The 12044-nt window shown below is 47.0% G+C and overlaps 1 protein-coding gene across 3 annotated transcripts in view; it reads left to right on the top strand.

The window, feature by feature from the left end:
* ADCY9 (adenylate cyclase 9) overlaps positions 1-12044 on the top strand; it is a 201764-nt gene that overhangs the window by 131211 nt on the left and 58509 nt on the right. For 2 of the 3 annotated variants that reach the window (XM_037910376.2, XM_037910378.2), the window contains one exon: positions 8623-8843. In XM_037910376.2, the coding sequence (XP_037766304.1) occupies positions 8623-8843 (221 nt within the window). The remainder of the gene's footprint in view (positions 1-8622; positions 8844-12044) is intronic. The other variant, XM_037910377.2, reaches the window with a different exon arrangement.

Here is a 12044-nt window from a genome sequence, read left to right as displayed (position 1 = left end):
GTCCCTAGAAGTACCGCTCCCCCATGGGCATCATTTTCAGATACCTCGGAGTTGGGGTCGGGGTCGGGCTCCTCTCGGTCCCAGAGGAGTAGGAGCTGACGGTCCATATCAACTCGGGACTGGCACCCTTACCTGGCACAGTGGCCTGGCCAATGGCAGCCCCCAGTGCAGTAGCCTTTTGGACTCACTGGGCTTTTTATCAACGCCAAGGTTGCAGCCAAGAGTCTCATTCCAGGGCGACGTCAGTGGCCTTGGCCTTGTTTTTCCCCCCCACCAGCACTGGCAGAGTCGGGGGTAGGCCTATTATCACCCTGCACTACCATCTTGATGCCTCCAGGGGGCCCGGCACCAGCAGTGACTCCAGCATCGTCGTCGACTCCAGCACCGACAGCAATTCTGGTGCTAATGGCAATTCTGACATTGAGAATGACATCAGCACCGATGGCACTTTCGGCACCAGCAGTGCCTGCTTCAGTGTGTGCAGTCCCTACACTGAGAGCCATGACACCATCTCAAGGGTGTCCCTTCAGGTGGCACTTGACGAAGCAGATGCGGCCTCCAGGGTTATGGCCACAGGAGCGGCTAGGAGAAGGAGCTCATGGCTCCAGGTTTCTGGCCTCCCCTACGAGATACAGCAAACCATTCAGGATCTGCCTTTTGAGGGTGAGACTTTCTTCTCAGAAAAAAGTGACAAAAGGCTAAACAGCCTTAAAGACTCCAGTTCTCAGCTCCGTGGGTTTCTATGTGCCTTTAACGCAGTGGAGACACTTCCGTCCGCAGCCTCCTCAATGGTTCGGTTATCAGAACCGCCAAGATGACTCCAAAAGGAGAAATCGGAGCTGCAGGAGAAGGCCGTGTCAACCCTCTGGCCAGGTCTCGGAACAATCCAAGCCATCTTCAGGGGGCAAACCGGCCTTTTGATGGTGCGGTTGACGACAGCGCACCAGAGCGAGATCTGGATCCACCCCTCCTTACCTTTTCGTCCCAACTATCCCCTTTCTACTGTGCATGGTCCCATATTACTTCAGACCACTGGGTGCTCTGCACGGTAGAGAGGGGATACTCCATCCAATTCTGTGCCCTCCCACCCTTCCACCCCGCTTCCTGTTCTGGGACCCCTCATGAACAACTCCTTATACAGGAGGTTCATTCGCTCCTATCACTGGGGCAGTGGAAGAGATTCCTAAGGAGCAGAAGGGCAAGGGCTTCTATTCTCGGTATGTCCTAATACCGAAAGCCAAAGGTGGCCTCAGGCCCATCTTGGACTTGCAAGAACTCTAGTTCGTTAAGAAACTCAAATTTTGCATGGTCTCTTTGGCCTCCCCTCGCTGGATCCAGCAGACTGGTATACCGCCCTCAACTTGAAGGATGCGTATTTTCATATTGCAATTACTCAGCCCCACAGAAAGTACCTCAGGTTTGTGGTGAGCAGTACCCACTACCAATTCACAGTCCTTCTGTTCAGCCTGTTAGCAGCACCTCGAGTCTTCACCAAGTCCATGGCAGTCGTCGCCGCATTCCTGCGCAGGCACTAGGTACAGGTGTTTCCGTATCTCGATGACTGGCTGATCAAGGACCACTCAAGGACCCAAGTGGAAGCTCAATCAGAGTCACCTTCAACAACCTGGGTCTCCTTCTAAACGAAGCAAAATCAACTCTGTCCCCTGTCCAGAGGATAGAGTCTATAGAGGCAGTACTGTGGACTCGACCCAAGCCACGTAATACCTACCGGAAGCAAGATTTCAGGCCCTGACAGAAATCATTCGAGGCATCAGACAGTTTCCCACCACCACAGCAAGGAACTGCCTGAAGCTTCTCGGTCACGTGACTGCCTAAACTACATGGTGCAGCATGCCAGACTCAGGCTTCGACCCCTTCAGTCATGGCTGCGTCAGTGTATCACCCAGCCCAGGACAGCTTGGACAGGATTGTGACCTTTTCTTGCCCGGTACTCAACTCCCTCCTGTGTTGGCTCAACCCTCAGGAGGTGTGCTCAGGGGTCCCCTTCATCAGTCCACAGCCATCTCTCTCGCTAGTGACGGACGCATCAGACTTGGGCTGGGGAGCTCATCTGGGAGACTGTAAGCCCCAAGGTCTCTGGTTTCACGCAGACCTGGCTCTCCACATCAACATCAGAGAGTTGAAAGCGGTGCTGTGGGACTTCTGTGTGGAACATTCAATACACCTGCAAGCGGGCTGCTCGGTGTTTGCTAACCCTATGGTCATCCGATTTCTAAAAGGACTTGACAGACTGTACCCTCACGTCTGTCAGCCTGTCCCCACCTGGGACCTCAACCTGGTCATCTCTAGGCTCATGGGACCACCCTTTGGACCATTGGCGACATGCTCCCTGCTCTCTCTCTCTGACAAGGTGGCGTTCCTAGTAGCGATAACCTTGGCCAGGAGGGTGTCTGAGCTCAAGGCCCTAACATCAGACCCTCCCTACACCATGTTCTATAAGGACAAGGTTCAGCTCAGGCTTCACCCAGCTTTCCTTCCAAAGGTTGTGTCACAGTTTCACATCAACCAGGACATCTTTCTCCTGGTATTCTACCCTAAGCTGCACTCCACTGGCAGGGGGCAGAGACTTCACTCACTGGATGTCCACAGGGCGCTAGCCTTTTACATTGAGACAATGAAGCCGTTCAGAAAATGGGTGCAGTTATTCATGGCAGTGATGGACAGAATGAAAAGTCTGCCTGTGTCATCACAACACATTTTGTCATGGATCATGTCCTGCATTCATGAGTGCTACAACCTGATGGGGGTTACCGCACCCCCAATCACTGTGCACTCTACCAGGGTGCAGGCTTCATCAGCAGTATTCCTGGTGCAGGTCCCCACTCAGGAAATCTGCAGAGCAGCGACGTGGTCCTCCATCCACACTTTCACCACGCACTGCACGATTAACCAGCAGGCCAAAGATGATGTGGCCTTTGGACCAGCAGTGCTCCAATCAGTGGAAGACTCCGACTTCACCTCCTGAACTTAGGCTTGTGAGTCACCTGACTGGAATTGACATGAACAAGCAGTCGAAGAAGAAAAAACTGTTACTCACCTTCTTGTAACTGTTGTTCTTCGAGATGTATTGTTCATGTCCATTCCAAGACCCACCCTCCTACCCCTCTGTCGGAGTTGCCAGCAAGAAGGAACTGAAGGGGTGGCGGGTTGGCAGGGCTGTATACTGAGCACCATGAAGGCACGACTCCAGGGGGTGCCCAGGCCGACCCGACGAATGCTGCTAGGGAATAATCTTCCGGCTACCCTGCACATGCGAATTCACACACCTGATTGGAATGGACATGAACAACACATCTTGAAGAACAACAGTTATGAGAAGGTGAGTAACCGTTTTTTCCAGTGCAGGCCTCAGCACATCAGGAGGCAGTTACTTAAAAAGAAAGATGTTGCTGGTCATCCCAAAATGCTGAGGTGATATGCGTAGGATACTTTTACCCCTTCTGCTTCTGTTTAAGTGTCACCAACCACAAACCACCAGAGACTCTGTAAAGCAAAGTACCTCCACACAGGCTGAATTTTTCTTTGAGATTTCCACCACTGCAGCTCCATCAGTGGCAGCAATGGTTATGATCACTAGTGTGTATTAGTTGTTGACATTTTAACCACAGTTTCATCTGTCCCTGCTTAGAGGAGGTCTGTGGAACACTGGATAAAATGCCAGTAGTGTTTTCTACACTCGTGCCACTTTGTGCTGCAACAGTGGAGAACTGGAAGAAAAATGCTAGAGTACACAAGTTATATGCAGTGTAGTTGTAGCCATGTTGGTTCCAGGATATTAAAGAGACAAGGTGGGTGAGGTAATATCTTTTACTGGACCAACTTCTGTTGATGAGAGACCCAAGCGATTGAGCCACACAGTGTTCGAAGACCTGTAGAAGAGCTGCGTGTGGCTCAAAAGCTTGTCTCTCTTTCCAACAGAATTTGATCCAGTAGAAGATATTACCTCACCCTCCTTGACTCTCAGTGTTCACAAGGTCAGATGTGCCTCATTTATTCAGTTAAATATTACCAAACAAAGCGAGACTGATATATATGTGCTGCCCAGTGACTCTGGGTTGTCTACTTTAAGTAGAAGCAGATTGAACACAAAAAACTAAAACATGCAGTGGCACTTGACTCTTCTGGCTCCTAACTTACTGTGGAGTCCTCCTTTCCCAGTGTGCATCTCTCTTTATTAGAGGAAATTGGGATAGGGTGCGTCAGTCAGACTGCCAGTGACCATCAGAAACTACTGTACAGCTAGAGTTAGCAACATTTATTAAATAGGGACTTTCTGCTGCCACACAAGCAATTTTAAAATCTAATCTTCTCGTGTTAAGATTAACAGAGTGGAGATAGCCCAGAAAAACCTTGAGCTGACAGTAGGAAAGATTTTTCTTAGGGATTTGAGCCTCTGCCAGGGAGCTGAAAGAAAAAAAGAAGAGAAGTCACAGAGTTTAAGGCCAGAAGGACCATCAGATCATCTAGTCCAGCAGTTCTCACAACTAATTTTTTGGTGACTTCAGAGTGCAGCCCCCTTGCTGGTGGCTGCTCTGACAAATTTTTCCCAGAATACTTAACCTTAGGAAAAACAAATAAATATGTGCATGTACATGTCCAAATCATTGTAATTTATGTATTTAGTAGGAAGTAGAGCTCTCCATTCAGTGTTCCTATTCTTGTGCTTGGAGTGTGTAATGGACCGGGAGCCCCTCACCCTGCTGGGAAGCTGCCAAGTCCTGTAGCAGCTTGGAGCAGTTGAGCTGCTGCAGTAACTACAGCAACTGTAAACAGCAAATGTGGCTCCAGATGGGGAAAGCACCAACCCATCTCTCTGTCCCTGCCTCCCACAGTCCTTCACCAAGAGCCCGTCCTGGGGAAGGTGGGTCGGGAACTCAGTACCACCTGTGGAGCCTGAGGCTCTCCATGCCCCAGCTGGGTGGGAGAGGGGGAGCTGCCCAGGGGAGCGCCCCTGCGACCGAACACAGCAGCCACCTCCACTGACAAGAGCCACCTCCGGCGCCATGCACACTTGCACCACGTGTCTCCAAAGGCTCTCCCCAGAGCCCCCAAGGAGGCTACGTGATACTGTGTGCTGATTCCTGCTGGTGGCGCCAGCACAAACACCAAGGTGGCACATCTCGCTGCCTTTGGTAACAGCTATTCAGGAGCAACAGCTGGGCACTGCACGGAGGGCTGCTGTTCCCCCTCCGTGCTCCCCCCCCACCCCCAAAATCTCCATCCATGTTTTGGAGGCTGTCACGGTCGCAAAAAAAATCTGCTGGTGGCCACATTTGAGAAATGTTGATCTAGTCTGACCTCCTATATATCACAGACCATCAACACCATCCAGCACCTGCACATGAAAACTAGACCAAAGTATTACAGCCCCCAGAAGACTAAACCAGTATGCAGCAGGCAGAGAATAGGAGGGACCAAGGTATACTCATGCCTGAAGCGCCTGCGACAGTGCGGAATTAAGTATGGGAAATATACCCAGATAATCCTGGCATCCCTCCATACTTCAAGGAGGGCAAAAAACCCCAAGGTCCCTGCCAATCTGACCTGGGGGGAAATTCCTTCCTGACCCCACGTATCGTGATTAGTTAGACCTCAGCAAGTGAGTAACAACCAGCCACCTAAGCATGTGAGAGAGAAAATGCTTGGTGCCACCTCAACACTGGCCCTCCCTGTCCAGTGTGTCAACTCCAGCCGTGGCCATCTCCAATGCTTCACAGAAAGGAGACTAAAAACAAATAAAAACACACCCCTTCCTGGACTAGAGGACCATATGTAGCCCTGAACCATGAGCTTTAGGAACAGAGCACATACGTTGGAAGGGACTCCCAGCCGTGCCCCCAACCATCACAAGCAGCCCTGTGGTACAATTACTCTTCTAATTTCCAGCCTGAATTTCTTCGTGGCCCGTTTATACCCTATTGTTCTTCCATATCCGGCTTCTCCACATCACTCCAAGGAAGCATACATTTTCATCAGTTTCCTTAGATGAGCAGAAAGAATTAAAAAAAAAAAATAGTCTAAAGAGATATCTGTCATATTTTAGCTTCTATATAAACATTTTCTACAGTTAATGTATTTTCAGGCAAAGAAACTTACTAAAGTGTTAATTAAAAGAAAAAAGAACACCTTCAAGTGGGGTGGGAATTACCTGTTCACCAGCTCTTGATTTAGTGGCTTCCTTATGGAGATGGTCCTGATTTAAATTCCCCTAACCAAGTAATGTTTAAATATAAGTACCCTAGGTACAAGAAAGCTTCAGATGGAAAAGGATCATTCCTCATGAACCCTCCTCTCTTCACTAGCATGTGCAATCCTCATTCCTTCGGCAAGATAGCACATAGTCTCTAAAGCTATATTAGTTAAAAAAAAAAAAAAAAAAAAAAAAAACCTAATGAGATTCAGAAGATATTATATATGATCTTTTGGCAAGAATCATGTATTCTGTCAGTTTAAATATCTGATATAGTAGTCTTTCTTTGGAGACTATGGTCTGTCTTTGCAGAGGATGACTTATGAGCCAAATTAGTTGGGAGAAAATCATTTATATTTTTCTGTTTAAATTCTATTGGAAATTGTTTAAAAGCATTTTATTTGAGAACAAGCTCAAAAAAAACCCCACAATCAAGAAGGAAGGCTGCACTGGTTAAAAAAGCCAACCAGGATTAGAGGGAAGTGAAGGCAACTGTAAAAACAAAACAATGTATAGCAAATGGAAGAAAGGGAAAGTTGGTAGAATAAATATAAATCAGAAGGTAGGAATTGTAGAAAATTGTTATGGGAGGCAAAACAACACAAAGAGAAATCTATGAGCAGAAGAGTTAAGGACAATAAGGAGTTTTTCAAATATATTTAGGAACAAAGGGTATCTTAACAATGGTATTGGTTCCTTACTAGATGAAAATCATGGAATTGTCAATAATAATGCAGAAGTGTTCAATAAATATTTCTGTTCTGTATTTGGTGAAAAAAACAGATGGCATATTAGTATCATATGATGATAACACTTTCCATTCATTGGTAATTATGGATGGTGTGGAACAGCAGCTACTAAAGATAGTCATTTTTAAATCAGCAGGTTCGGATACCTTGCATTCAAGAGTTTTCAAAGAGCTGACTGAAGAACTCTCTGTATTGTTAATGGTGATTTTCAATAAGTCTTGGAACCCTGGAGAAGTTCCAGAGGATTGGAGGAAAGCTAATCTTGTGCCACTATTGATATCTTTTTTTAAGGAGATTACAATTTGGTTGATAAAAGTAATAGCTTTGATGTAATGTACTTAGACCTCTGTAAGGCATTTGACTTGGTACCACACAATATTTTGATAAATAAACTAGAACAATACAAAATTAGCATGGCACACATTAAATGGATTCAAAACTGGCTAAGTGATAGGTCTCAAAATGTAATTGTAAAGGAGAAATCATCATCAAGCAGATATGTTTCTTGTGGGGTTCCACAGAGATTGGTTCTTCATCCCAGCTATTTAAAATTTACATCAATTACCTAAAAGAAAACATAAAATCATCACTGATAAAGTTGGAAGGGGACCCAAAGTTGGAGGCGTGATAAACAATGAAGAGGACAGTTCACTAATACAAAGCAATCTGGATCACTTGGTAACCTGGGCTCAAGCAAACAATATGCATTTTAATGTGACCAAATATGAGGTCATATCTAGGAACAAAAGATTGTGGGCCATACATACAGGATGGAGGACCGTGTCCTGGGAAGCAGTGACTGAAAAAGATTTGGAAGTCATGGTAGATAATCAGCTGAACATGAGCTCCCAGTGCATTGCTATGGCCAAAAGGGCTAATGCAATCCTGGAATGCGTGAACATGGGAATCTCATGCTGAAGTAGAGAGGTTATTTTATGTCTATATTTGGCACTGGTGCGACCACTGCTGGAATACTGTGTCCAGTTCTGGTGTCCACAATTCAAGAAGGATATTGATAAATTTGAGAGGATTCTGGGAACAGCACAAGAATAAATAAAGGATTAGAAAACATGCCTTATAGTGAGAGGAGCTCAATCTAGTTAAACAAAAAGAAAGTTAAGGAATGATTTGATCACAGTCTATAAATACCTACATGGGTAGCATACATTTGATAATAAAGGGCTCTTCAATCTAGTTGACAAAAGTATAGCAATATCCAATGGCTGGAAGTTGAAGCAAGGCAAATTCAGACTAGAAATTAACCATTGGAACAACTTACAAAGGGTTGTGATGGAGTCTCTATCACTGACAGCTTCTAAATCAAGACTGGATGTTTTTCTAAAAGATATTCTCTAGTTTAAACAGAAATTAATTCAGGGAAGTCTTATGGAGTGTGTTACGCAGGAAGTCAGACTAGAAAATCACAATGGTCCCTTCTGGCCTTATCTATATAATAAAATTCCAGGATTGTCACTCTGTCAGTGAGCCATTCTGAAGTACAGAATGTCTGTTGCATCAGTGTGGAATGGTGCAAACAGCTACAGGCATCGTTGAGAGCTCTTTTATTTTTTTAAGCATATCATCAGGTTCAAACCTCTGTGCTGTTTGTATATTTTCTCACATATTTAATCCTTCACTCATACGTTTCTTCTTGCTATGAAGCAGAATCCTGGACGACGCAGTCCAAAGACCCAGAATGGACTTTTGAGTCCGCCACAGGATGAGAAGCTGAGCAACAGCCAGACATCACTTTATGAGATGTTGCAGGAGAAAGGAAGATGGGTAGGAGTGAGTTTAGACCAGTCAGCACTCCTTCCACTGAGGTTCAAAAACATCAGAGAGAAGACAGATGCTCATTTTGTGGATGTGATTAAAGAAGACAGGTAAGAAGGAACTAGCTACATAATTTTAAAATAGTGTGATAGAAAGAAAGCAAACGTGCCCCATGCCTTTAATCTTTATTCCCCTGCTCTTCTGTGATGTTGGTCATCATACTGTAAGTTTTCTAATTTTAGTCTGCTTGCTATTCTGTAACTACAATAGGAACTCACCATTCTGAGAGTTCTGCTAAGAGGACTACCAATGCAGATTTTTGCTTAACTTTATTAATCTTTCTCTTTGAACAGTTATTTTTACTTTTGAGTCTACTAAAAAATACCCCCCAAAATGACAAAATCTATACTATGAACATGGAGCTACAAAAATTTTATATCTGCTTATAATTATACCTGGTGACATTGAAGCGTTTAGGAAAATATATACTCTTTGTGTCTTGGAAGCTGAACAAATAGAAGGGGACTGTCATGAAAATATTGGTCTGATATTGTCCTAAATATATTTTGTTGTGGTTCTCTCTCAAGCAGTTAGTTGAGTGATGAATAGTTAGCTATTTTCAACTATTCACAGATGAGGGATTAGTGCAGGGGTCGGCAACCTATGGCACGCATGCCAAACACGGCACGCAAGCCAATTTTTAATGGCACGCTACTGCCTGCCAGACCCGGGCAGACAGCAGTGTGCCACTAAAAATCCTGCCCGGCCCAGCCCGCTCTTTTCCGCCCCACGGCCACCACTCTCTCCTTGCAGGGCAAGCAAGCTTCCCCCTCCCCCCGCCTCTTCCCTCAGCGTGCTGGGTTCCTACCCCTCCTTCTCTCCTTCCCTGCCACCAATCAGCTGACGGCCCTTGCTATGGTGGGGGAGAGGTAAAAGCGGAGTCGCAGCGCGCTCTCTGCTCTGGGGGCCTTGGGGAAGGGGGTGGAATCAGGGCATATCCCCTCCAGCCCCCTGCCGTGAGCCGCTCAGGGCAGGAGGCTGGGAGCACCCCCACGACCCCAGCCCACACCCCCAGCCCTCTGCCCTGACCCCTGCACCCCCCCAAACACCCCAGCCCCATGCCCTGACCCCTGCACCCTCCTCACACACACCCAGCCCTGACTCTGGCACCCCCCACACATACCCAGCCCCCTGCCCTGACCCCTGCACCCCTCCCACAACCCCAGCCCTGACTCTGGCACCCCCCATACATACCCAGCCCCCTGCCCTGACTCCTGCACCATCCTCACACACCACCAGCCCCCTGCCCTGACTCCTGCACCCCCCACACATACCCAGCCCCCCCACACCCCATGCCCTGACTCTTACACCCCCCACATCCCCACTCCCACCCTGAGCACCAAATGGGAGCTCCTGCACACACACACCCCATTCCCACCTGCACCCCTCACACCAAATGGGACCTGCCCAGGTAAGCGCTCCACACCCAAACCTCCTGCCCCAACCCTGAGCCCCCTCCCTTATTCTAGTTCCTGGCCAGACCCTGCACCCCCAGCCTGCTCCTTCACTCCCAGCCCTGTTCTCAGCACACTCCCACCCTCATCTCAATGCAGAGAGAGGAAGAGAATGGCTAGAACCAGGGAGAAGTTAGGTACCTATTCTATGTGGACAGGGCCGGAATTCCTGACCGGCAGCGGGCTGAGCGGGGCCAGCAGCCGGGACCGTGGCTGGCAGGAGCCAGCGAACGGAACCCCAGACTGACAGCAGGCTGAGCGGCAGCAGGCTGAGCTGCTCAGCCCACTGCCAGTTTGGGATCCCTACCTCTGGACCTGCTCAGCCCATTGCCGGTCTGGGGTTCTGGCTGCCAGCCCCTTGCCAGCTGGGGTCCCGGCCGCGGGTCCCGGCCGCAGGCCCCGCTCAGCCCGCTGCCGGCCTAGGTGAACGGAACCCCAGGCCAGCAGCAGGCTGAGCGGGCCGGCGGCGTAAGATCAGCATTTTAATTTAATTTTAGATGAAGCTTCTTAAACATTTTGAAAACCTTGTTTACATACGACAATAGTTTAGTTATATAATATAGAGACTTATAGAGAGAGACCTTCTAAAAAACGTTAAAATCTATTATTGGCACGCGAAACCTTAAATTCAAGTGAATAAATGAAGACTCGGCACACCACTTCTAAAAGGTTGCCGACCCCTGGATTAGTGTGTGAGACCAATTGCTTACAGAACACAGTTTAGCAGGATGTATTGCATTGTTTGTTAAAAACACACCTCACGACAGTAGAACTTGAATTTGCAGAATTATACTCTCTGTCTGTAGCTGAAGATACTCAGCACAGGCTCTGATATTCCTTGAGCTTTCTTCCTCCTTTTACAAAATGGATAGTTCTTTTTCTCTGAGTCAGAGCAAGAGGCAAAGGCTGATTTGACATCACATTCAGAGATTAGGATTTTTTGCTTAATTAAATATCACCATTGTTAGGGGCTTATTCCTTCACCCGCTCACTTCCCTGGTCCTTCTCGCATGAACAGAGAGAGCAACAATACCCAAAGTCCAAAGGTGCAAACAATTCGATGTTTATTGGGGGTGATCTTCCAGCAAGCAATGATTCCAGTTTCCTTACTTAGTGTCTCCCTTCCCAGCTCTGACACCACTGAACCTTGCCTGTGTCCCTGTTCCCATTCCCCCCTTTAGCAAAACATGATTCCCCCCCTTTCTTCCTGATTGACGGCAGACTATATAGTAAAACTTGAGTTCTGCTTAGCTATACCTTAACCAATCATTTTACTGAAATTTAACTAAGCAATCCTAACATATTGTAACATGATTATTTAACCAATTATATCCCACCACCTTAATTAGTTTACAAACAGCAAAATTAATTATACAGCAGACAGAAACAATCACAGAACCAGACAGAGATTATACAGACAAACAATAGAGAAATGGGGAGACTACAGTGATAGAACAACAAAGAAATGAGGATTTCACATCCCAGCTATTGATAAGTGAATTCTTGCCAGACAGGATGCTATCAAACTAAGTTTCCTTTTACATCTTCTAGGCACTTCCCTTTCTCTGGAGGTGATAGGCACTATCAGGACAGGATTGTATTCCTAACAGCCCAATAGCACCTTATTTCAATGTGACTAGTTTGGAATATAAGGATGTGACCATACGCTTTCCCAGTTTATGGCTGCCTCTGCTGCTTAGCCAGAGGCCTTAGCCTAAGAACAGGGCCTCAGACTGTCACAGTGAGAAAAGGCCTTATACAGTCAGACAGTGATTTTGATTCTTTCTTTTATACCTC

The sequence above is a fragment of the Chelonia mydas genome, chromosome 10, assembly GCF_015237465.2.
Source record: "Chelonia mydas isolate rCheMyd1 chromosome 10, rCheMyd1.pri.v2, whole genome shotgun sequence".
NCBI classification, from domain to species: Eukaryota; Metazoa; Chordata; order Testudines; family Cheloniidae; genus Chelonia; species Chelonia mydas.
The sequence above is the reverse complement of the archived record's forward strand: the minus strand, read 5'-3'. Positions and strand labels throughout refer to the sequence as shown.